Source organism: Salvelinus alpinus, chromosome 23 (assembly GCF_045679555.1).
Source record: "Salvelinus alpinus chromosome 23, SLU_Salpinus.1, whole genome shotgun sequence".
Classification (NCBI taxonomy): domain Eukaryota; kingdom Metazoa; phylum Chordata; class Actinopteri; order Salmoniformes; family Salmonidae; genus Salvelinus; species Salvelinus alpinus.
In genome coordinates, this window is record NC_092108.1 from 46,675,454 (window position 1) to 46,701,545 (window position 26,092).

The 26,092-nt window shown below is 43.9% G+C and overlaps 1 protein-coding gene across 4 annotated transcripts in view; it reads left to right on the top strand.

Moving 5' to 3' along the window:
• The window catches only part of dnaaf11 (dynein axonemal assembly factor 11), a 71,883-nt gene that overhangs the window by 12,722 nt on the left and 33,069 nt on the right, over window positions 1-26,092 (top strand). For 2 of the 4 annotated variants that reach the window (XM_071362577.1, XM_071362578.1), the window contains exons 7-11: window positions 13,525-13,602; window positions 16,768-16,833; window positions 16,939-17,008; window positions 20,080-20,175; window positions 24,448-24,527. In XM_071362577.1, the coding sequence (XP_071218678.1) occupies window positions 13,525-13,602; window positions 16,768-16,833; window positions 16,939-17,008; window positions 20,080-20,175; window positions 24,448-24,527 (390 nt within the window). The remainder of the gene's footprint in view (window positions 1-13,524; window positions 13,603-16,767; window positions 16,834-16,938; window positions 17,009-20,079; window positions 20,176-24,447; window positions 24,528-26,092) is intronic. The other 2 variants (XM_071362579.1, XM_071362580.1) reach the window with 2 other exon arrangements.

Consider the following 26,092-nt stretch of genomic DNA (forward strand, 5'->3'; position numbering starts at 1 on the left):
TTCACCGTCTGGCAGTCCGACGGACAAATCTTGGTTAGGCGGATGCCAGGTGAACGCTACCTGCGTGAATGCAAAGTGCCAACTGTAAATTTTGGTGGGAGAGGAATAATGGTCTGGGGCTGTTTTTCATGGTTTGGGCTAGACCCCTTAGATCCAGTGAAGGGAAATCTTAATGCTGCAGGATACAGTGACATTCCAAACCATTCTGTGCTTCCAACATTGTAGCAACAGTTTGGGGTTAGGCCCTTTCCTGTTTCACCCTGACAATGCCCCCGTGCACAAAGTGAGGTCCATCAAGAAATGGATTGTTGAGATCAGTGTGGAAGAACTTGATCTGCCTGCACAGAGCCCTTTGGGATGAATTGGAACGCCGACTGCGAGCAAGGCCTAATCGCCCAACATCCGTGCCCGACCTCACTAATGCTTTTGTGGCTGAATGGAAGCAAGTCCCCACAGCAATGTTCCAACATCTAGTGGAAAGCTTTCCCAGAAGAGTGGAGGCTGTTATAGCAGCAAAGGGGGGACCAACTCCATATTAATGCCTATGATTTTGGAATGAGATGTTCGATGAGCAGGTGTCCACATACTTTTGGTTGTGTAGTGTGTGTTTTTCGGCCCCCTGACCATTCGCACAAGAAAAAAAATGGCCCGCGGCTGAGTCTAGTTGATGACCCTGACCTACTGCGTGTGTTATTCAGACACTTCACACAGAGGTAGCATCATAATAATCCCTCATCCCTTCCTGTTTCTCGTGTACAGGTTAAATCAAGCTTAATTAATTTGCCCGCCATGTTGTTAATTAATGGTGGCCCACTCACCCTACAGGTGACCCATTTGCTGTGGTTTTAATTGGGTGTGTGTGTTGCTCCCTGCTGCTCTCTCTCTCTCGGTCTCTCTCTCTCTCTCTCTCTCTCTCTCTCCAATGTTATTACAGCATATTTTAAACGCTTTGACTGTGTCCCAAATGGCACCTTATTTCCTTTATAGTGCACTACTTTTGACCAGGGCCTATAGGGCTCTGTTCAAAAGTAGTTCACCATATAGGAAATAAGGTGCCATTTGGGATCATTTGAGATGCAGCCTCTAACTTTGCCACAGGCTGCTGCCACAACCACAACCACAGGCCCAAAACACACAACAGAGAGTCAGGCCTACAGTCAGCCTAGAGCTTTATTTAATAGGTCAGAGTCAAGATATTTGTTTAGTTACCTTAAAAGTTAAATTAAACACGTTCTCAAGTAGTCACCTGTCCCTTTTTTGATAGCCGCGCATTGGCACACATTTCAGCAAATAAACGCATGTTTCAAATAAACGGTGAGTGTCAATGCATTGTTTACGAGGTTACCATGGACACGTGCTTTAATGTATTTTTTTTTATCTGTCATCGTTGCTGTCAGGACCCGGTGCGAGAAACAGTCACTAATAATCGTCAGAACCCAGAAGATGAGGCAGACACAGCAGTACTAGAGATGGTGGTTTAATTACAGAACAAAATCTTCAGGCAAAGAAACTAAATCCACAATGTCCAAAAATAAAGCCAAGAGGCACAAAAATGGAAATCCTCCAAAATACAAAAGAAACTCCACAAAGTGGTAAAAAAACAGCAGGGAAAAACAAACCTCAAAAGACTACTCAAATAATACACAAGAACTAAACCAGAGAACCTCTGGAAATTCCAACAAGAGAAATATCTATATAGAACAAGGCTTGGGCTGGGGCTGGGTGCTAACTTACAAACACTGAGCAAGGAACTGAGGAACACACAGGGTTTAAATACTAACAAGGGAATGACCTACAGGTGCAAACAATAATTAGAGCAAGAAAAACAAAAGGTACAAAAAAAGGTGCAATGGGGACATCTAGTGACCAAAACCCGAACAGTCTTGGCCAAAACCTGACAGAATCCCCCTCCTAGGAACGGCTCCTGACGTTCCTAACAGCCTTCTCAGGGTGGAGGGTCCTGAACTGACGAATGAGGTCAGGGTCCAGTATGTCCTTGGCAGGAACCCAGGAGCGCTCCTCGGGACCGTAGCCTTCCCAGTCCACCAGATACTGCCAGGACCGCTGCACCCGGCGGGAATCCAGTATCCGGTGGACGGTATAAGCCGACTGGCCACCGATGACACGGGGCGGAGGGGGAGGTCTGCCTGCCGGGATAAGGGGAGAAAAAACAACAGGTTTTAATAAAGAAATGTGAAATGTTGGATTGAAGTAACGGGATTGACTCTCCTGGCAATCTTAAAGGGACCGATGAACCTCTGGGACAGCTTGCGAGACTCCACCCGTAGTGGTTAGTTCTTAGTTGAGAGCCATACTCTCTGGCCGGGGTACAGGGTAGGACCGGGACGGCGACGTCTGTTGGCTTGTCGTTGGTACTGCTGAGAGGAACGCAGAAGATTAAGACGTGCCTTCTTCCACGTAAGCCGACAGCGTCTGATGAACCTCGAGGCTGAAGGCACTCTGACTTCTGCCTCCTGGTCCGGGAACAATAGAGGCGCATAGCCAAACTGACACTCATGCGGGGATATACCAGTGGAGGAGGAGCACAAGGTGTTGTGCGCGTACTCGGCCCAAACAATGAAGGATGACCATGTGGACGGGTTGTTGGAAACCATGCATCTGAGGGTGGTTTCCAGCTCCTGATTCATCCTCTCAGTTTGGCCATTGGACTCCGGATGGTACCCTGAAGATAAACTGGCCGTGGCCCCTATGAGTTGGCAGAAGGCCTTCCAAAACCTTGAGGCGAACTGGGGACCTCTGTCGGAAACCATATCTTGCGGAATCCCAAAGACTCGGAACACATGGTTAATCACCAACTCAGCTGTTTCCTTGGCAGAAGGTAATTTGATCAAGGGAACAAACCTGGCCGCCTTAGAAAACCTGTCGATGATGACTAGGATCGTAGTATTACCATGGGACGGAGGAAGGCCAGTAATAAAGTCCAACGAGATATGGGACCAGGGTCGGTGGGGAATAGATAGAGGGTGAAGGAGTCCTTGAGGGCGGAGGTGAGAAGATTTGCCCTGGCAGCACACGGAACAGGCCTTGACGAAAGTGGCAACGTCTTCTTTTATGGTGGGCCACCAGAACTTACGCTGGATGAACTCCAAGGTGCGACCTACGCCCGGGTGACAGGTGAGGCGAGAGGAGTGCCCCCACAGAAGGACTTGGGACCTTGCTGCCTTGGGAACAAACAACCGATTAGCAGGACCTCCTCCAGGGCCCGGTTCGATGGCTTGAGCTTGTTTCACGGTATCCTCCACTTGCCACGAGATCGGAGCCACGATCTTAGCGGCCGGAAGGACAGTCATGTCAGTATCTTCTCGAATGGCAGGAGAGTAGATTCGTGACAAGGCGTCCGGTTTGAGATTCTTCGACCCGGGTCTATAGGTGAGGATAAACTGAAATCGGCTGAAGAAAAGAGACCATCGAGCTTGTCTGGAGTTCAACCGCTTCGCCTGCTGGATATACTCCAGATTTTTGTGGTCCGTAAGCACTTGAAACGGTTGAGAAGCCCCCTCGAGCCAGTGTCTCCATTCCTTCAATGCCATCTTAACCGCTAGGAGTTCACGATCCCCCACATCGTAATTCCTCTCGGCCGGGGTAAGCCGGTGAGAGAAGAAGGCGCAAGGATGAAGCTTCTTGTCTTCACCCCTCTGAGACAGGACAGCTCCAACCCCAACCTCTGATGCGTCTACCTCCACCACAAAAGGTTCATCCGCCGTTGGTAGTGTCAGGATGGGAGCAGAGAGGATGCGCTGCTTGAGTCCTTGGAAGGCCGTCTCAGCTTCTCTTCCCCATAGAAACCTTGTGTTGCCACCCTTGGTTACAGCTGAGAGAGGGGCTGCCACCGAGCTGAAGTTCTTGATGAACTTGCGGTAAAAGTTGGTGAAGCCCAGGAAACGCTGAACTTCCTTAACGGACTTGGGGGTGGGCCAATCCGCTACCGCCCCTACCTTCTTGGGATCCATCTGGACTCGACCGGGTTCCACTATAAATCCCAGGAATTGTACTCGAGAGGAATGGAATTCACACTTTTCCGGCTTAACGTACAAATGGCTGTCTAGGAGGCGTTTGAGCACTTGTCTGACATGCTTAGTGTGTTCTTGAAGGGAGCTCGAAAAGATGAGGATGTCATCCAAGTAAACAAACACAAAGATGTTAAGCATATCCCTAAGCACATCGTTTATGAGCGCTTGGAACACAGCCGGAGCGTTGGTCAGGCCGAAGGGCATCACCGAGTATTCGTAGTGACCAGTAGGCGTGTTGAAAGCGGTCTTCCACTCGTCCCCGGGTTTGATCCGCACAAGATGGTATGCGTTCCGCAGGTCAAGCTTAGTGAAGACAACTGCTTCCTGGAGCAGCTCAAAGGCTGTGGCCATAAGGGGTAGCGGGTAGCGGTTACGGACGGTTATGGCATTGAGTCCCCGGTAGTCGATGCAAGGTCGTAATCCACCGTCTTTCTTGGCCACAAAGAAAAACCCTGCTCCCGCCGGCGAGGTAGATGGACGCATGAGGCCTGCTGCCAGAGCGTCCTTGATGTAGGTATCCATAGCAGCTCGTTCGGGAAGAGAAAGGGAAAAGATCCGACCCCTGGGAGGGCAGGTCCCCGGCAACAGGTCGATGGTGCAATCGTAAGGTCTATGGGGTGGTAGTTTGGTGGCCCTCTGTTTGCTAAATACCAGTTTGAGGTCATGGTAACACTCGGGAACTCGGGACAGGTCGATGGATTCTAGAGACTCGGAAGGGGAACTCTGGGAACTCGGGAAGATACAAGTGGCTTGGCACGTAGGACCCCACTGCTTGATAGTGCCCACAGACCAGTCGATGTGAGGGTTATGGCTGTGAAGCCAGGGATAACCAAGGACGAGAGGGAACTCGGAACAGGAGATCAGATGAAAGTTCATCACTTCCTGGTGTTGGGAAACTGAAAGTCGCAAGGGGGTAGTGGCACGAGTGACAAGTCCAGATCCCAAAGGGCTTCTATCCAACGTAGTAACCCTTATGGGGTCACTTAGAGGTTCAGAAGGAACGCCATTCTCCTTCGCCCAGACCCCATCCATGAAGTTACCTGCGGCTCCAGAGTCTACCAAGGCTTGAAGAGAAAACTCGTGGTCGTCCCAGGAAAGGGTAACTGGAATGAGCAGGCGGGAGTTGGATGGATGGGAGGAGGTTATGTTTCCCGTTACAGTCCTCCCAGGCCTGCACGGGAGAGTGCGTTTCCCTGGAGCCCGGGACACGTGGAGCGGAAATGGCCCGGTTTGCCGCAATATAGACAGCATCGCTCCCTCATCCGGCGGTCTCTCTCAGCCTGGGAGATGCGTCCAACCTGCATGGGTTCTGGTGGAGCCAGCGAGGATAAAGGTGGAGACTCGGAGCTGGAACCGATAGGAGCTAGGGTGAGCGGTCTACGGTTGAGTTCTCTCTCTCTCAGACGCTGGTCTATGCGTGAAGCCAACTTGATAAGGGACTCGAGGTTGTCCGGTGGTTCCCGAGTGGCCAGTTCATCTTGGATGGTGTCAGAAAGACCCTTCAAAAAACACACTGTGAGCGCCTCGTCGTTCCAGCCACTTTCTGCTGCCACAGTGCGGAACTGGATGGCATAGTCCGTCACGCTGCGCCGACCTTGGCGGAGAGTCAGGAGCTGTTTGGCTGAGTCAGGGCCGTTGGTAGGACCTTGAAACACTCGCTTGAATTCTTCAGCAAAGGTAGAGTAGCTGGCACAGCAGGGACTTTGGGCATCCCACACAGCAGTAGCCCAGGCTAGGGCTTTTTCCGACAGCAGGGTGATGATATATGCTATCTTGGACCGGTCGGTGGGAAACGACGATGGTTGCAGCTCAAAGGAGAGAGAACATTGGGTGAAAAACCCCTTACAAACACTCGGATCCCCTGAGAACCGTTGGGGAGGCGGCAGACGAGGTTCAGCCAGGGGGTTAACTGCCAGGGGCACTTGAATCGGATGAACTGGAGCAGAAGCGGTTGCCGGGGAAAGTCGATCCGAAATCTGCTTTATGGAAGTCAGCATCTCTGACAGAAGTTGAGAATGTCTAGCCATTAAGGCCTCTTGTTGAACCAGAGCAGCTTCGTGGCGTTGGACAGTCCCCTCGTGGTGGGACAGCATAGAAAAAATATCCTGGGTACTGGCTGCCTCTGGGTTCATTATAATGGCTCAGTGTTTCTGTCAGGACCCGGTGCGAGAAACAGTCACTAATAATCGTCAGAACCCAGAAGATGAGGCAGACACAGCAGTACTAGAGATGGTGGTTTAATTACAGAACAAAATCTTCAGGCAAAGAAACTAAATCCACAATGTCCAAAAATAAAGCCAAGAGGCACAAAAATGGAAATCCTCCAAAATACAAAAGAAACTCCACAAAGTGGTAAAAAAACAGCAGGGAAAAACAAACCTCAAAAGACTACTCAAATAATACACAAGAACTAAACCAGAGAACCTCTGGAAATTCCAACAAGAGAAATATCTATATAGAACAAGGCTTGGGCTGGGGCTGGGTCTGGGTGCTAACTTACAAACACTGAGCAAGGAACTGAGGAACACACAGGGTTTAAATACTAACAAGGGAATGACCTACAGGTGCAAACAATAATTAGAGCAAGAAAAACAAAAGGTACAAAAAAAGGTGCAATGGGGACATCTAGTGACCAAAACCCGAACAGTCTTGGCCAAAACCTGACAGTTGCCAGCCATGGCACCACCAAAAGGAAAACACAATATCAAATTCAAGCTACTTGTACCGCTCTCCAAGGTGCTGAAGCGGGGTGTATGATAGGCAGCCTAGTCTGATCTGTGATGGATTTGATATTATAATGTTTATACTGGTATAAACAGTCTGGTAGTTTTTTTCAATATTTTATTATAAACAGTGTGGTAGTCTTTTCAACATTTTATTGAGCAAAGGCTGTGTGCGTTAAGGAAATAGATGCCTGGCTCAAACAGAAGCCTGTCTCTAATAAGCAGCAGTTGTGTTCAGTGATTTAAAGTAAATAAAAGCCCAGGCTATTAATTGAAGTTTCACATGTACTCATTTAATTACAGTAAAGGTATTTAAAAGATTGGACTCAATCACTATCTGAAAGGGCTGAGGGAAGACCATAGATAGCATACATGTTTACTTTGTCAGGACTTGTTGAGTTGCAGGTATGATACGCTTTTGCTGATGAGGCTTGATAGTTGATGATGTTTGGAATCATGACATTTTCTTGTATCATATGTTAATTTTGTAGATTTTAAAAGATCAAGATATAGGTATGCAGGGCTCTGCAGTGTGACCATTTTGGTCACATATGCTTCTAAATATTATGCTGTGCGCCCCCAAAAAAGTATTAATAATAACAATAACACAAAATAATATATTTACAGTATATACCATGAAAAAGTATTTGCCCCTTTCAAAATGTTTATACTGAATGTTATCAGATCTTCAACCTATACCTAATATTAGATAAAGGGAACTTGAGTGAACAAATAACACAACAATTACATACTTATTTCATTTATTTCATAAAGTTATGCAACACCCAATGCCCCCGTCATGACTGGTCATCTTACCGTGGATCACAGGCCTACAGAGACATCTCTCACTCCCACAGAGGGGGAGAGGGATTGATTGGGGGGGGGGGGGTTATGACACCTCACGGACATTGTAAATCTTAAGGCAGCAGACGAATCCTTTGTCCTCTCAGTGTGGAGGATTGGAAGGTGGGCCTATGGAGAATCTACCTCAGAACGGTAACATGCAATAAATGGACTTTGGGACATTTATATTTCATCAGCCAAAATGGTGCTTACGATGATAGATGGAATATGAAAATGAATGTCGTTTTTTTGTTATGTTATTAAAAGTTAAATGACGATGTTATAACGAAAACATTGTAACTTGAAGAGTTTTCATAATATGTACATGTTTACATGCTGTGCGTTGTGTAGAAAATATCCAGATCAAAAATAATGTTTTTGTAACAACAAACTATGATTTTAGTTGTCTAACGAGATCATAGTACATTGTGATAACTTGCCTCGTAACTAGATACGCCCCAGAGAACTTACCATAAAGACGGAAACGCCCCTTTGTGACCCGGGGGTATAAAACATGTGAGTTAAGAATTTACATATCAGACTAAAACGGACCACAGCTGCAGAGTGATGTAAGATAGTCGCAACCCCACAAACGCAACACGAGTAAGAGGACAAAAGATACTCTTAACAATCAAGGCTACGATTGAGCACTAGATCTACGAAGGTGAATTCAAGAAGGACCAACCAGCTATTCTCTTCAAATCATCGGCTGTCTACACGGCCCTCCTACCCATGCTGGGAGCATCGAAGTCCACTCTCACAGAACAAGTGCAAGGGAACGGACCACTAAGAGAAAGGACACTGACATCGTGTGGAAAATCAGAGACTTACACCCGATAACAAAGGAGACCTCCATCGAAGGAACAGTCCTCGCCGAACCGCCCAGTAAGCTTAACTCGGTCCACGAAGAGATACTCAATGGAGACCTTCAACAAGTAATTACATTCATTATAATTCTGACCCATAAGAGCGGCAGATCGAGGCAAGGTGTTAGGGCTAAACTAAGCATAGTTTACAAATGTATCCACGTGTGCCTCTCTCGCTCTCAACACATGTCATATTGTGTTGGTCCGCTAGGGACCTGTTTCATTGAATGACGTTCTAATCAATAGCTTAAACTGTGTTTGTATCTCATATCATTTAGCTTGTTAGTAAATAAATAATGAACTGAATTGGTGTGGTACGGAATGATTTAGTGAGACCCGGGTTTGTGCAGATTTACGAATTATGTGACGTTCAGGATGAGACTGATTAGGAAATTAATTAATTAGCGACTGCTATGAAATCGATATTCTGATATTCTTTGAGTTAATTTGGGAAACGGTAACTCATTAAACAAACTTTTCCCATGGTGCCCCAGGTTACTGAGTTAGTGGTTGGCTGATTTAATTTAATCACGTAATTATAAACACAGTTAATAATTCGATGAATAGCAGTCGTCACATTAATGATACGTCATGACAGCCCTGTGTGAAAAAGTAATTGCCCCCTTACACTCAATAACTGGTTGTGCCACCTTTAGCTGCAGTGACTCCAACCAAACACGGCAGGTAGCCTAGTGGTTAGAGCATTGGACCAGTAACCGATAGGTTGCTGGATCGAATCCCTGAGCTGACAAGGTAGAAATCTGTCGTTCTGCCCCTGAACAAGGTAGTTAACCCATTGTTTCCCGGTAGGGCGTCATTTTAAATAAGAATTTGTTCTTAATTGACTTTCCTGGTTAAATAAAATGTTCAAAAACTTCCTGTAGTTGTTGATCAGTGTCGCTGTGGAGGAATTTTGGCCCAGTCTTCCATGCAGAACTGCTGTAACTCAGCAACATTTGTGGGTTTTCAAGCATGAACTGCGCAAGTCCTGCCACAACATCTCAATTGGGATTAGGTCTGGACTTTGACTAGGCCATTCCAAAACTTCAAATTTGTTGCTTTTTAGCTATTTTCATTTACACTTGATTGTGTGTTTTGGATAATTTGTCTTGCTGCGCTTCAGCTTACAAGACATGGCCTGGCATTCTCCTGTAGAATTCTCTGATACAGAGCATAATTCAAGTCCTAAGGCAGCAAAGCATTCCCAAACCATCACACTACCACCACCATGCTTGACAGTTGGTATGAGGTTCTTACGAGATCTGATAACATTCACTTTCAAAAATATGTAAAAATAGAGAAAATCAGAAAGGGGCCAAATACTTTTTCACTGCACATGTACATTATTTATTTTTATTTTTTATATTGTGTATTGGTGTCACGGGCCTTTCCAAAATCCCTGTCTGACATTTTGTTTGCACCTTGTTCAGTCATGTTACCTCATTAGCTAGTTTTGGTTACTTTACCAGTATATCCAAACATTTGGGGGCACAAAAAGAAAAGGGATAGCTTCTTCAGAAGGTCAATGATCATAGCAATGAATAAATTATATATTGCATGTAATCACTGTGAAACTTCAATCTTAAAGAGACAGTGTAAAATGTTAAATGTAATGTATCAATAGGTAGTACTTTTACACACTGTAGAAACCACAAATGACTTTAATTTCAATCACCTTTTTTTGTATCAACATTTTAGCTTTTTATAATAAACAAATGTCTTTACAGGGTTACATATTAGTCTGAAGCGCAACCTGTGCTTCAAATGTAGCTAGAATTCATATAGGCTGTATCTTAATCAATTACAACAATGATTTATTCTGGTACTTCTACATTTTATATTGTGCTCCTAACCTTTTTTTTTACGGTAAATTGGGAGCACCAGTGCTACCAATTAATTTGTTTTTATTCAGAGCCCTGGGACTACGTCAGCATGCTTAGTTTATTGAATGAGTGCAGGATGTTTATTTCATTCAATGTTGTTTTGTTAATTGATTTCTCTCATGCAAGAGAGTCAAGTTGCTTGATTTACCTTGAACAGGAAAAGGGGAGAGAAAGTTCCTATACTTTGTGTTTGTGTATTAAGCGTTGGATATCTGAGGTAACGGTAACAACCGTGCCTTGAAAAGAGGAAGTCCCTATCAAGTGGTGGGGGGGTAAAGATCTTGTGCTGCAATTACTGTCCCAACCTCTTATCTGGTGTTTAACCCACCCTGGCTTTGTACATTTTCCAATGCGTCATAGTATGCTGACGCTTACCATGAAAACATGACACACTGATCAACGTCCAAATATGTAGGCCTATCAGGGAAACTCAGACGAATTGTTGTCCAGGCATACAATCAGGATAATACAACATTACCGTTTTTACCATATCCTTATACACAGTTGTCACGGTGCACTGACTTGATCCACGTAGTCATGTCAATACACTGACAGGACAATAGGGGGATTATGGGTGTGCATCCCAAATTGCACCCCATTCCTACCCCAGTCCACTACTTTAGACCAGGATATGGTCCATAGGGCTCTGGTCAAAAGTAGTGCACTATGTAGGGAATGGGTTGCCATGCAAAAGGACCTGACTTCCCAGCTGGCAAAACTGGCCATACGTTTTCAAGTCAGGATTAAGACCTCGTTGCTAATGCTCGGGCACACCAATGACCAATAATAAAGCTTTATTTATACAGCACATTTCAGACATGGAATGCAACACAATATTATTTTTTGGGGGGAAAAGTCATAAAAAAAACTGAAAATAAAAGCTGAAATATTTACTACACAACAAACATAAGAAAATGACACAAACGGAACAACTCATAACACCCTAAGGAAAAGCAAAGCAAAAAAAAATGTTTTATGATCTCTTTTAAATATGTCTAAAGTTTCAGCCCCCCTCAGGATCTCTGGCAGGCTATCCCAAAGGCTGGGGGCATAACTAAAGGCTGCCTCTTGGTTCTAGGCTTTGGGATAGTTAAAAGGCCAGTGCCAGAGGACCTGAGAGACCTACTGGGTACATCACTTAAAAGCATGTCCGACATCAATCGTGGATTGATTTAAAAACCAATAGAATAATCATAAAATGAATTCTAAAACTCACAGGCAGACTTTTAAAACCGATGTAATGTGAGCTCTCCGTCTGGTCTTGGTCAGTATCTGTGCTGCAGCATTTTGCATGTTTTGCAGTTGACCAATGACTTTCATTGGTAGACCAGACAGGAGAGCATTACAGTAGTCATGCCTGCTTGTAGTAAAAGCATGGATCTCTGTAAATGGATCTCTGTAAAAGCAGTCTCTCAGTGTAGTGTTCGGTGTGTGCATGGCTGAATGCAAAGGCGCTTCGCTAAGTAGCTGTCTGAACACATTGTGCTCACATAACCTGCCAGTGGAGCTGTCAACACCGATGTGCTACTGACTCAGCTGTTTGACTGATTCTCTGGCCCAAAGTTTTATAGCGGGGAGAACAGCACCTCATCCCTTAACTTTGAGAAGTCAGCACGCTGTGAAAAACAGGAAGACAGAAAAGGGAGAAAGAAAGAGAAATATGGTGGTGGAATGTAACGATAAAGGGCATTTTGAGTTAGAGCCCCTCCACTGCAGTCTTGACAAAGTGCTCTTTGTGTGTCTTTCATAGTTACGTCTTTGAATCTTTCCAACTGTACACTCTCCTCCTTCCCCCTTTCTGTTCTCTCTCTCTCTCTCAATTCAATTCAATTCAATTCAAGGGGCTTTATTGGCATGGGAAACATGTGTTAACATTGCCAAAGCAAGTGAGGTAGGTAATATACAAAAGTCAAATAAACAATAAAAATGAACAGTAAACATTACACATACAGAAGTTTCAAAACAATAAAGACATTACAAATGTCATATTATATATATGCAGTGTTGTAACAATGTACAAATGGTTAAAGCACACAAGTTAAAATAAATAAACATAAATATGGGTTGTATTTACAGTGGTGTTTGTTCTTCACTCTCTCTCTCTCTCTCTCTCTCTCTCTCTCTCTCTCTCTCTCTCTCTCTCTCTCTCTCTCTCTCTCTCTCTCTCTCTCTCTCTCCACGCCCCAACATTTCTCCCGAAAAAAAAAAAATTGTGACCCTGGGTCATCCACAAACCCGGTGTTCTGATGAAGACCTGAGTTGTCAGTTTGAGAACCCGAGAGGGCAGATGATTGAGGGGATGTCCCCGGCTGATTCTGCACGGTGATATACTGCAGTAATGCCCCTAACAGTCAACTCCCCGCAGGGTGCTAAAGGACCAGAGCTAGCTCTCCTTGACCAGCAACTCTCATGAATAATCCGCTGCTGGGCTAGCCTAATGGGTTTTTGTATGGGTTTTTGTGTGTGTGTGTGTGTGTGTGTGTGTGTGTGTGTGTGTGTGTGTGTGTGTGTGTGTGTGTGTGTGTGTGTGTGTGTGTGTGTGTGTGTGTGTGTGTGTGTGTGTCTACACACTGATGTTTGTCTAATAGAGCCAGGGGTGTTGCTTTTCTACCTAGGGTTTTGTCACGGTGTATATTCCGTTCATGCAATGATTGGTTAAGCAAACAGATCTGCCACAGTATAGGGTAGCAGGTAATTTCATCAGTGATATTATCAGTTACAGCTGGGTCCAGCGGGCAGAACTGGATGACCTCTGAAATGACCTGGTAAAAGGTTGATGTTTCTTGTTTTTTTACTCAGACACACCACAGCAAAATATGACAAATTTGCAAGATGTTTCAATGCCGTCTCGGCCATGGAAATAAGACGTCTTTACCTGGTTGTGATTTGACATCACTACCAGCAGAAAGCCAGTTTACAACCATGCCAAATGTTGGCCACTGCAGAGTTTGCTTGCCTTCCATCTGTACTGTGCGTGTCTGCGTAGAGTGTGTTCGCCAGTAATGCTTTTTAAAACATCTGTCACCACAACTCATTTCATAAATGTCCCATTCCTAGTTCTCGGATATTGGGTCTCACCTTCATCTCGACGGCTCCATAACTCTGAAAGTGTCATTTGCATTCAGTCAGCCCAGAGAGCTCCCTCCCACCCTGGTTCTTGCTTTGCTTCTCCCTGCAGGAAGACTGTGAAGACGCCCAAGGCCCCGAGGACTCTGATCACACCCCATGGACGGGTGATGAATGTCAATGAACCCAAGTACGTATGTGGGGAATGGCAGGGGGATATAGTACACACACACCCACACTGTGGTTTTCTCTCTCACACTCACGCACACATTCTCACATACACGCACAGATGCATTAACACACAAAGGGCTCTATTTTCGGCTGGCGTTAATACCTGGATCCACAGTTGCTTTTCCCAACAGAAGGCGCCTCACTGCTTGTGTTGAAAGAGAGAAAAAATGTAGTTTGAACGAAAACATGGGGATTTGGCTCAGCCATAGCCGCTGGGCTGGCCTTGGGGAAAGGTGTGTCTTTGCACTAAATCCCACCCACTTAAATTACCTTCATCGTGCCTCGCTCTGGGAGCCAGTGGAGTGAGAGGAAGCCTCTCTAGCTGCTACTACTGCAACCAAAGTCAAACACAGCAGACATAGCCAACACGCACTGACAGGTGACAGTCATAAATAAATGGTTCTCCTGTTCAGGTCAGTGTTGACATTGTTGCCTTTATAATCAAGTTAGCAGAGTTGTGGACTCGAGTCACATGAGTTGGACTTGAGTCTGACGTTCAAAGTTTCTGATATTTTTTTATAACCCAACCCTGATCTGTACTTCTCCACAACTTTGTCCCTGATCTGTTTAGAGAGCTCCTTGGTCTTCATGGTGCCGCTTGCTTGGTGATGCCCCTTGCTTAGTGGTGTTGCAGACTCTGGGGCCTTTCAGAACAGGTGTATGTCCATTACATGAAATCCAAATAAAAATATATTTAAATTACAGGTTGTAATGCAACAAAATAGGAAAAATGCCAAGAGGGATGAATACTTTTGCAAGGCACTGTATGCCAATTGGGAATCATGGGGATGATTAGGGCTGCGATTCAATTTGATTGGCGGTTATCGGAATTACATATTTTAAAGGCAATGTTTCCCCCTTCGTGAAGATCGCATTTACAGTAAATGCTTGATATGTCTGCTCAATTAGAAATTGCCTTTAAAAGCTGCAATGCTTATAACCCGCGATCGTATTGAATCCTGCCCTACATTATTGAATGGGGCCAGGCTGGGAATTTGTCCAGGACACCGGAGTTAACACCCCTGCTCTTACGTTAACAGGACACGGGTTAACACCCCTGCTCTTTTTAACATCCCGTCCAAACGACGGCACCCCATGCAGGGCAATGGCCCCTTCACTGCCCTGGGGATTGGGATCTCATTAGACCAGTGACTGGAGTATTGGGATCTCCATTGACCGTGACTAAGCAGGACTAACTACAGCCTACCACTATTGTACAGACCAAGGCCATCGATGAAGGCCGGTTATCATCCGCTCTGTATTCCACCTCACACATTGGACCCGAGTCTCAACCTCTGTCACCCCAAGGGGACACTGCAATGGTGTTTGTGACCATAATAGGCATTAAGGACAAAGGAGCATTCTGTCCAGCTGTAGCTGAGCATGCTCTGTAATATAATGTAATTGACTCTGCCACATGAGAGCAGCGCCACCCCTAAAAAGTCTAACATACCCCATCAGTAGATCCATCATGTTCAAGAAAAGGGTCACAGGGTCTACCCTCCTCAGTTTCCTTACACTATACCTTATAAAATCTCAGAAAATGCGTTTTTATTTGAGTACCTCGATTGCTTTGTGTAACTCTTGACCACCTCCGACGAGGAACTGCTTGGTCATTAACCAGTCGAAAACTGCTGGTTGGCGGTGATTGGTACATTAGCTCGGCCGTCGTTGTTGATCATTTGGGCCGTCTGTCTTTCACAGAATGCGCTGGTGGCTTCCATTAGCTTTGAGTGTATCTAGGTGGATGGGGGTGGCGGATGGGGGATGCAAGAGGTCAAGGTTCTAAAACATAGCTGATTTTATTTCTAACTTGTCTTTTTACATTTAGCTATGGTATGATGTTGTGAGATGGGCAGTGTAGTTTATGGTGATGTGGGTGGTAGATCCATGTATATTATTCAGATCCATGTATATTATTCACAAAAATTGTTTGCTCCTACAGACAGTGAGTCATGTGGCCGTGGCTTGCCAAATAAAGCAGGCAGACAGACATCAAGGCATTCAGTTACTGTTTTATTGAAAGTTAGAATGGGCAAAACGAGTGACCTAAGCGACTTCGAGTGTGGTATGATCGTCGGTGCCAGGCTCGCGGGTTCCAGTATCTCAGAATGGCCAGCCTCCTGGGCTTTTCAGGCATGACAGTGTCTAGTGTTTATCGAGAATTGTGCGTCAAACAAAAAACATCCAGTCAGCAGCAGTCCTGATGAGAGATCCAAGGAGAATGGCAAGCTAACGGGCGGGCCACAAACAGGCAAATAACATTACAGTACAACAGTGGTGTGCAGAACGGCATCTTGGAACACAAACTCGTCGGTCCTTGTCACGGATGGGCTATTGCAGCAAACAACCACACCGGGTTCCTCTCCTATCAGCTAAAACCCCCTTCCTACCTGATGTCAACGGTACAGGCTGGTGGTGGTGGTGTAATGGTATGGGGGAAAGTTTTCCTGCAACACCAATTGAGCAACGTTTCCATACCCCCGAGAATTCAGGCTGTTCTGGGGGCAAAGGGGGGTCCAACCCAGTACTAGATGGGTGTACCTAATAAACTGGCCGCTGTGTATGTCTCTGGTCTTAACACTTAATCACAATTTGTGTGGGTGCACCTACACCTGGCATCTTTAACATTTTGGAAGGGGAAGGGTTTATTTGACCCATAGACTTCGAGGCATTCAGAGGGGAGGGTTTGTGGACTTTGGTCTGCTGCCAAAGAGGATCCGCCTTGGTTCCGCCACTCACACTAGGCCTAACATCTCAACCTCTCCCCCTAAAACCAAGTTCAAAGCTGGTCGGAGACCAGCACTCAGGCGAGATTTGGAGTTGGGATGCTGAGATAAGGATATAGCAAGTTAATAAAGATGTGTAATTGTTTCCTTACTGGATCAGAGTGCTCTGGAGTTTGTATATGTACTTGAGTCTTCATGATGAGTGATATGAGTTCCACACTGATGGGTCAGTAGCATGTACAGTAACATTTGGTCTAAGCATTGAGACCAATGCAGATCAGATAACATGGTGTAGTGGCATTTGTTTCAAAGAGATGTTCGTGACTTGGCCCACACAAAAGTCACTTTGGTAAGTTATACATCAATGGTCTATCTAATAACAATATGATCCGTAGGCTGGATTTCAAACTAACAGAAGATGGGGACAATAACACCATTGTCTTGGATCTGGAAGTCTACAGGTTGGTATAATTGTTTAAAACAAAACATGAACATTTCTCATGTCCAAATAGACGTACCTTATATACAGTATCCCCGTGTCAAAATGGAATTCCTTTTGTATGCAGGCATATGGACACTTCCCTGATGGATGTTGATGTTCAACCAACGTACGCCCGAGTGACTGTCAAAGGAAAGGTACTCCCTCACATGTTGGATATTATATGTTGCAAAGTCTGAGTTTTAATCAGCTAGCTAACTTCTGTTTATCATGAAGATATGTGTTTAGGAGAACGGAATTCTGGTGTCCTTTCATATTTCATTGTTGTACAGGCGTAAGGCACATTCACATGAACGGTGTGAGAGCGAACCCAGCAAGCACTGTGGCTTGCATAAATCAAGTGAAAGGGCCTATAGATAAGATTTGATATGGGGAGACCATTGAGAGGGATGAATGGTGAAGAGGTGAAACTGGGGGATCGAACATTGGTCTCCACGGGCAATATGTGTCCGGAAGGTGGCAGCACTACTGCTCGACCGACCTGTGGCCCATCTAACATGACTATTGATACACTTTTCAAATGACAAATTTATGTCACAGATAAGGATTTAGTATCGTAGTTCAACTGACCTTAATACTTTCTAAAATGTTCCTTTCTTCCTCGCCAATCTGTGTATGTCAAGGCTATTCCTCTTTTATTTTCTTTGCCGCTATAACATAGGCTGTTGTTCTTCATTTGCCGTTCCACAGACTCTGTGTTGCTTAGCGCATCGTCATGTCATATGTTTACACATGTGGCATAACAACGCACGCTCTTTTAGCGGAAGCACGCGGAAATATGCAGGGAAGAAGTCGCTCTTTTTACAAAGAGTGTTGATGGGCGCCTACGATTCCAACAGCTAGTTCCTCCTAAACGCTGCATTGGGTAACAGTGGGAAAGTCGCCAGGCAGACTGCAGGCAGCCGTTCCAGTGCTGCGATTACACTCTGAGTTATGGCAGCCTGGCAGTATTTTTCGCAGGCGGTACATTGGTGAGATGCAACAGGCTTTTTCCCCTCACTCCCTTAGTTCTAGAAGTGTGAAAAACAAGTGTGAAGTCCCTCCAGTGTCATTCTGGTCTCTCGTTACCTCATGCTTGTACGACACAATCACACTAAATCACAAATGCGTGATTAGTTAATTCATCAAAATGTAATTCATCAAAATGTTAAACATGCCACTAACATGATGATGAAAGGAACCGCAGTCGATGCGTTCAGAAGATATTGGGTCTCCAAACATTTGTTCAACTACGGTCGGTAGGGTCGTTCCACCCAAAAACCTTTGATTTCATCTAATTAACATTCTATCAGAGAGAGCACATCTTTACGTTAACAATAATTAACATTCTATCAGAAAGAGCACATGTTTAACTTCATAATAAATGTTTTGTGCAACAGGGAGGTAATTGGTAATTGAATGCAAGCATCACAAAAAAATTGAAATTGTTAAACATTTCTAGCTTGTCTATTTATTTATGGGTAACAAGGTTGACATGTTAGGCTCGAGCCGCTCAGTTTTCCACAACAAAACACCAGAAAATGTCCAAAAAGATCCGAACCACCTCACCTGCTTTTACACTTTGTTTTGACTATTAGATGTTCAATTTCTTTTGAATAATAATTATTATTATTTTTTATTTATTTTTTACAACTTAGTAGTTTCACCATATCAATAATGAGAGTTCGGTTCATGTAACAGGGTTGACCCTAAAATGAGGGACAGATGTAAATGAATCACATGAAATAAATAATAATCTTCAGAAATAAATTGATCAATGCAAAAAAATAACTAGGGCTTTACAATGATGGTGAAACTTGGAGAAATGTTGGGATTAAGTGAATTAAAATCTTCCTAGGAGTCATAGAGGGTGCATGGACGGACATGTCAAAATGCTGAATTTTTCCACTTTATCAAGCCTTTATTCATATAAAACATCTGATTTATTGAATTGTCCATGACGTCTCTATAATACAGGGCACTTGATTTAATATAACAGGCTTTTAATATTCAATATTGGTGTACAATTTCTACTTCAAATATCAAAGGGATGCAAAAGGCACTCGTTTCGTATGACCCAGTATCTGATAGTCTCTGTTAGAGCACTGCAAACTTTTAAAGGTGCAGTGAGGTCCTAAAGATTCTGATTTGTAAACAAATGGGTCGGTTTTGGCAAATGTAAATGCCACTGAGTTATTTGAATATTGTGGTAACCGCCACTAAAACAGCCACAGTGTAACTCGGTGGCCGTTACATTTCCACAATACCCTCCTTTTTACATTTTACGTGCCTCACCGTGGGCGGAAGTAGAGATTAAGTAGTGCACCTTTAAGATGAAAGTAAGTTATCGCACCTCAGCGTGAGGTCATTTTCTGCCCATGAACTTTAAGTTTTTAGAAACGTCATCCATCCAACGTTAGTTAGCGAACTGCCATTTTTTGCCATCCATCGGACTGACATCTAATTTCCATTAGGGGGAGTAGTGTGCCATCACAAGGAGTGAATGTTTATCTTTGTGTCCGGTCATGGTCATAATTCCTAACAGCACATTCGGAGAGGTGCAGTCAGGCTATCTGACGCAACCAGGCCAGAGTGAACTTTAAGCCTGATTAAACAGCTGTTTGGTGATCAATAAATTCCAGGACTGTAATTTAGTTTTTGTGCGATTTTTTTTAAATCTTGGAGGATACAAATGAGGGTGATGAAACGTTGGCAGTTTTCCTGAGTTTGGGGTTCTTGCTCTCCAGCTCAGGTGCACTTCAAGCTGTTAGCCTATTTATGGATCAATGTTTTATGCCAAGTATTGTTGGTCTGATTGGACCCCAGGTGATTTATCCGAAGACACGGAATGACGGAGGCCTTTAAAATCCTTTATTAAAATGAACTCATTTAAGGATCGGAGGAAATGTATCTGAAGAGTCATTCGGGGTGTGTATATCGAGTCCACTTTACAGTTCGACGACCTGTTACTCTCTGACAGTTACAGGGACTCTAGTTTGAAGTTAGATGTTTTTTTTCTATGTGGTCTAGTTTTGGTGGAATTCGGAGTGATTGATGAATTCAAGTGTTGCACAGTGAGATATTCAGCAAACTTTTCCAACTCTTCCCGTAACTCTATCTATAAAAAGCCCCACTAATGATTAAAGTCATTTGACATACTGTAACTTTGTCGGTGTAGGAACAGGGCATTAATCTTAGTAATTAAACTTGTGAATAATTTACACCACAGATTTTTCAGCTGGTGCTGCCTGCAGAAGTGAGGCCTGACAGCTCGACAGCGAAGAGGTCCCAAATCACCGGCCACTTGGTCCTCACAATGCCAAAGGTACTGTATGTAGTCAAACCTATCCTGGTCCTCACAATGCCAAGGGTATGTAGTAAAAACCTATCCTGGTCCTCACAAAGCTAAAGGTACAGTATGTACAGTAGGGTGCTGTCTTTCGGATGGGACATTAAACGAGTGTCCTGACTCTGTGGTCACTAAAGATCCCATGACACTCATTGTAAGAGTAGGGGTGTTAACCTCGGTGTCCTGGCTAAATTCCCAATCTGGCCTTGATACCATCATGGCCACCTAATCATCCCCAGTTTACAATTGGCTCATTCCTTCCCCCTCCTCTCCCCTGTAACTATTCCCCATGTCGTTGCTGTAAATAAGAATGTGTTCTCACTCAATTTACCTGGTAGAATAAGGGTAAAAAATAAATAAATGGAGTCACACCTATCCTGGTCCTCTCAATGCCAAAGGTATGTAGTCAAACCTACCCTGTTACTCACAAAACCAAAGGTATGTAGTCACACCTATCCTGCTCCTCACAATGCCTAAAGTATGTAGTCAAACGTATTCTGGTCCTCACAATGCCCAAAGTATGTTCTGTATTCCTCGTATCAGTGCATGATACTATAATATATTTAAGAGATACAGTATACCGATGAAGTAATCTCTTTGGAAACAGCATGTCATTGTGTATTATTTACCCAGCATTTTAATCACTTACACCTAAAATGTGAAGTGGCGTTGACCTCAATTTGAACCCGATGCATCCACATGGAGACTTTTAAATTCCTTAGGTACATTTACTTCAATTCATGTTTTATGCATGAATATGTGCAGGAGTTAAATGAGAGTGCATATTGATACAAAGATGGATACCCTTCACTGATAGAGATCCATCACTCTCGTGTGTCGTGGTTAGTTTGAAACATACACCAGCGTCCGGATACATTTTTGTGAATGAGCTCGTTTTCCAACTATCATGTACAGTGCATTTGGAAAGTGTTCAGACCCCTTGACTTTTTCCACAGCCTTATTCTATAGTGGATTACATAATTGTTTTCCCCTCATAATGACAAAGCGAAAACAGGTTTTTAGATTTTTTTTGCAAATGTATTACAAATAAAAAACAGAAATACCTTATTTACATAAGTATTCAGACCCTTTGCTATGAGACTCGAAATTGAGCTCAGGTGCATCCCTGTTTCCATTGATCATCCTTGAAATGTTTCTACAACTTGATTGGAGTCCACCTGTGGTAAATTCAATTGATTGGACATGATTTGGAAAGGCACACACCTGTCTATATAAGGTTCCACAGTTGACAGTGCATGTCAGAACAAAAACCAAGCCATTAGGTCCAAGGAATTGTCCGTATAGTTCCGAGACAGGATTGTGTGGAGGCAAAGATCTAGGAAAGGGTACCAAAACATTTCTGCAGCATTGAAGGTCCCCAAGAACACAGTGACCTCCATCATTCTTAAATGGAAGAAGTTTGGAAGCAACAAGACTCTTACTAGTTGAGCAATTCGGGGAGAAGGGCCTTGGTCAGGGAGGTGACCATGAACCCGATGGGCACTCTGACAGAGCTCTAGAGTTCCTCTGTGGAGATGGGAGAACCTTCATTAAGGACAACCATCTCTGCAGCACTCCACCAATCAATTATGGTAGAGTGGACAGACGGAAGCCACTCCCCAGTAAAATGCACATGACAGCCGCTCTTAGAGTTTGCCAAAATGCACCTAAAGGACTCTCAGACCATGAGAAACAAGATTCTCTTGTCTGATAAAACCAAGATTGAACTCTTTGGCCTGAATGCTAAGTGTCATGTCTGGAGGAAACCTAGCACCATCCCTACGGGGAAGCATGGTGGTGGCAGCATCATGCTTTAGGGATGTTTTTCAGCGGCAGGGACTGGGAGACTCGTCAGGATCGAAAGATGAACAGAGCAAAGTACTGAGAGATCCTTGATGAAAAACCGCTCAGGAGCTCAGACTGGGTCGAAGGTTCACCTTCCAACAGGACAACGACCATAAGCACACAGCCAAGGCAACACAGGAGTGGCTTCGGGACAAGTCTCTGAATGTCCTTGAGTGGCCCAACCAGAGCTCGGACTTGACCCCGATCGAACATCTCTGGAGAGACCTCAAAATATCTACGCAGCGACACTCCCCGTCCAACCTGACAGACTTTGAGAGGATCTGCAGAGAAGAATGGGAAAAACTTCCCAAATACAGGTGTGTGAAGCTTGTAGCATCATACCCAAGAAGACTTGAGGCTGTAATCGCTGCCAAAGGTGCTTCAAGTAGGTATTGAGTAAAGTGTCTAAATACTTATGTAAATGTGATATTTCAGTTTAGTTTTTTTTATTTGCAAAAAAACAACTGTTTTTGCTTTGTCATTATTGGGTATTGTGTGTAGATTGACGAGGGGGGGAACTATTTATTCCATTTTAGAATAAGGCTGTAACGTAACAAAATGTGGAAAAGGTCAAAGGGTCTGAATACTTTCTGAATGCACTGTACATCTAGCTGGTGTTTCTTTGCATCGGCAGGACAGAAGGGTAGTGTGTGTCTTTCTTAACAACAGCTGATGCGCGATCAATAATATTAAGGAAGTCTTGAGACCTACCTTGTCACAACACAACTGACTGACTCAAATGCATTATGAAGGAAAGAAATTCTACAAATTAACATTTAACAAGGCACCCCTGTTAATTGAAATGCCAAGAGTGTGCAAAGCTGTCAAGGCAAAGGGTGGCTAATTTGAAGAATCTCAAATCTCAAATATATTTTGATTTGTTGAACACTTTTTTGGTTACTACATGATTCCATATGTGTTATTTCATAGTGTTGATGTCTTCACTATTATTCTACAATGTAGAAAATAATAAAAATAAAGAAAAACCCTTGAATGAGTAGGTGTGTCCAAACGTTTAACTGGTGCTGTACATATTCCAAGCCATGTATTACAGGCAGCATCCGCGCTGAGCTAAAGGCTAGAACTGCCCCTTTCAAGGAGTGGACACTAATCCGGAAGCTTATAAGAAATCCCGACACAAATCATTGTCGCCATTTATTCTGATTTTAGACTGTGGCGATAACATTTATGAATGCAGCTGCCATTGTATTGAAGCCACTGGATGCTGTATATCATATTGCATTATGCTTCATTACGGGTGATGGGTTCAGCACACATCACTGTACTCTGTATGATTAAGTAGACTGGCCCTCTTTGAAGTCTCGGCAGATCGATGCATTGCATTCTTTTTGTCTAAAGCCCTCTTATGTAAACTACCAACGTACCTCACTTCTCTGGTAACCTACAGAGATACTAGCGATCCTTTTGATCTGGACAGAGTTGGGTAAATCTGCCTTTAGCAGTTTTGCACTTTGCTTGTGGAATTGTCCACAGAATTCACTGAAATTGAATGAATTGGTGCATCTGAAGCAGTTCAGACAGCTATATGAGGACCTTTTTAAGGAAGATAAAAAAAAAAAAATGATTCTATGATTGATCTTATGTTGTTTACCCCTTTTTCTCCCCAATTTCGTGATATCCAATTGGTAGTTACAGTCTTGTCCCATCACTGCAACTCCCGGACGGACTCTGGAGAGACGAATGTCAAATGCCATGCTTCCTCCGAAACACGACCCACTCTTGACACACTGCTTGCTGAACCCTGAAGCCAGCCGCACCAATGTGTCGGAGGAAACACCGTACAGCTGGCGACCGTAGTCAGCGTGCATGCGCCCGGCCCGCCACAAGGAGTCGCTAGAGCACGATGGGACAAGGACATCCCAGCCCGGACGACGCTGGGCCAATTGTGCGCTGCCTCATGGGTCTCCCGTTTTGCGGTCTGCTACGACACAGCCTGGGATTGATCCAGGGTCTGTAGTGACGCATCATGCACTGCGATGCAGTGCATTAGACCGCTGTGCCACTCGGGAGGCCAGATAGAGCCTAATATATAATATAGTTAACTTGCACCATACAAAGCTAGAGGACAGATCACAATGTAATCTTTCACCAGTATCAATGGAATTAGCAAAGGATCTTCTGCAAATAAGAGGTGAGTATCCCAAAGATCATCTTTAGCACTAAAATAATTTTACATTTTACATTTACATTTAAGTCATTTAGCAGACGCTCTTATCCAGAGCGACTTACAAATTTTAAGTCCATTGGTAAGCAATGAATGAACAATGACCTTAATGCTGAAGAGGGTCTTCATGTTTTTGGGAAACTCTGCCCTTATTTGCAGAAGCCAAGCACGATTTCTGCATCTATGATATGTTCTGATGGAAATACATATTTTTGTAGGCTCAGGGTGAAATCATACTGACAACCCCTCGTCCTCCCAAAGTTTCTCAAAGCAGCAACACACCTGAAGAGAAGACAAGGTAATCACTCCCATTTATTGAGAGGATCTTCCTTTGTGTTAATGCCAGTTGTTACCCTTTAAAGGTGACATTATGCCAGGGTAATTAATAAGTACCATTGTACAAACTTGTAACAGTGTACACTATGGTCCTGTGTAGCTCAGTAGGTAGAGCATGGGGCTTGCCACCTACTACTGGTAGGTTGCTTTGTATAAAAGTGTCTGTTAAATGGCATATGTATTAAAACATAATTTTCTGATTAGTAAGTGTAGGTGGCTTTTTGTGTAAATACTGTATGCAAAGTGAGAGCAAAAGAAGAAGAATTTACAGGGTTAATTCATTGGATGTGAAGTAGCTGATGTAAAGATTGACCTTGCCAAAGCATTGACTCAAATGCCCACTACTCTGGTATAGAATAAGCACCAAACAATGCATCCAGCAAGGCTATGCTAAAAGTAAGCATACTTTTCATGACCACTGTCTTCACCCCGCATTTAGAATGCACACATCTGCTCGTGTTATGGCTCTCAATCTTCCACATTGACTGTCCTAAATGGCACCCTATTCCCTTTATGGTGCACTACTTTTGACCAGAGCCCATTGGATTCTGGTCCAAAGTAGTTATATAAGGAATAAGGTGCCATAGTCTCCCTTGGTGATGCCAGCTAGCTGTATATTAAACACCCACAATGCTTCGCCTGAGCCACTGTTAAGATGAAAGTTGGGCTACGTTCCAAATGGCACCATATTCCCTATATAGTGCAGTACCTTTTTAACAGAGCCCTGGGCTCCATATTAATGAGTGCATTTCCTACAGGCACAGGTTACCTTGACCAGGTTAGCCTGTCATAAGGGTACGCTTTATACTTTATACACTTTATACAGAGTGGTTCGAAATTGCCCCTAAGCTCTGGTCCAAGGCCAGTTTTATTTCTCAACTCCAAAAGGGTTGAAGTTTGAATACGGGTTCGGAAAACTGACACAGGAGCTGTCCAGACCCGGGTACAAATACTATTTGAAATGTTTTAAAGTGTTTGGGTGGTGTTTGCACTTCTTGGACTTTTCTAATGGTTCCATTGTAACAGATAAGCTACATCAGAGTAGCTAAATTTGATTTAAGATGGTATTTGAACCCAGCACGGTTCCAGCAGCTATGATGGATGCTTTTCCGGGCCAGTGCAATACAGCTTGGCTTTGCGGGGCCCTGTAGTGTGAAATTCAAGTTTTTTTTTTTACAGTGAAATGCCTTTCTTGCAAGCTTTTATCCCAACAATGCAGTAATCAATTTTTGAATTTAAAAAAATGTAAGGTAGAACAAAAACACGAGAAATTAAAATAAGAAATAAGAAGAACACGAGAAAGTAAATAAGCATACTATATACAGGGTCAGTCAGTTCCAGTAGCATATTTGCAATGTGCAGGGATACTGAAGGGATAGAAGTAGATATGTATAGGGGTAAGGTGACTAGTCATCAGGATATATGATAAACAGAGTAGCAGCAGCGTATATGATGATTGTATGTAAATGGGTGTGTGTAAAGTCAGTATATAAATGTATGTGCATATTATGTGTGTATCAGCAAATT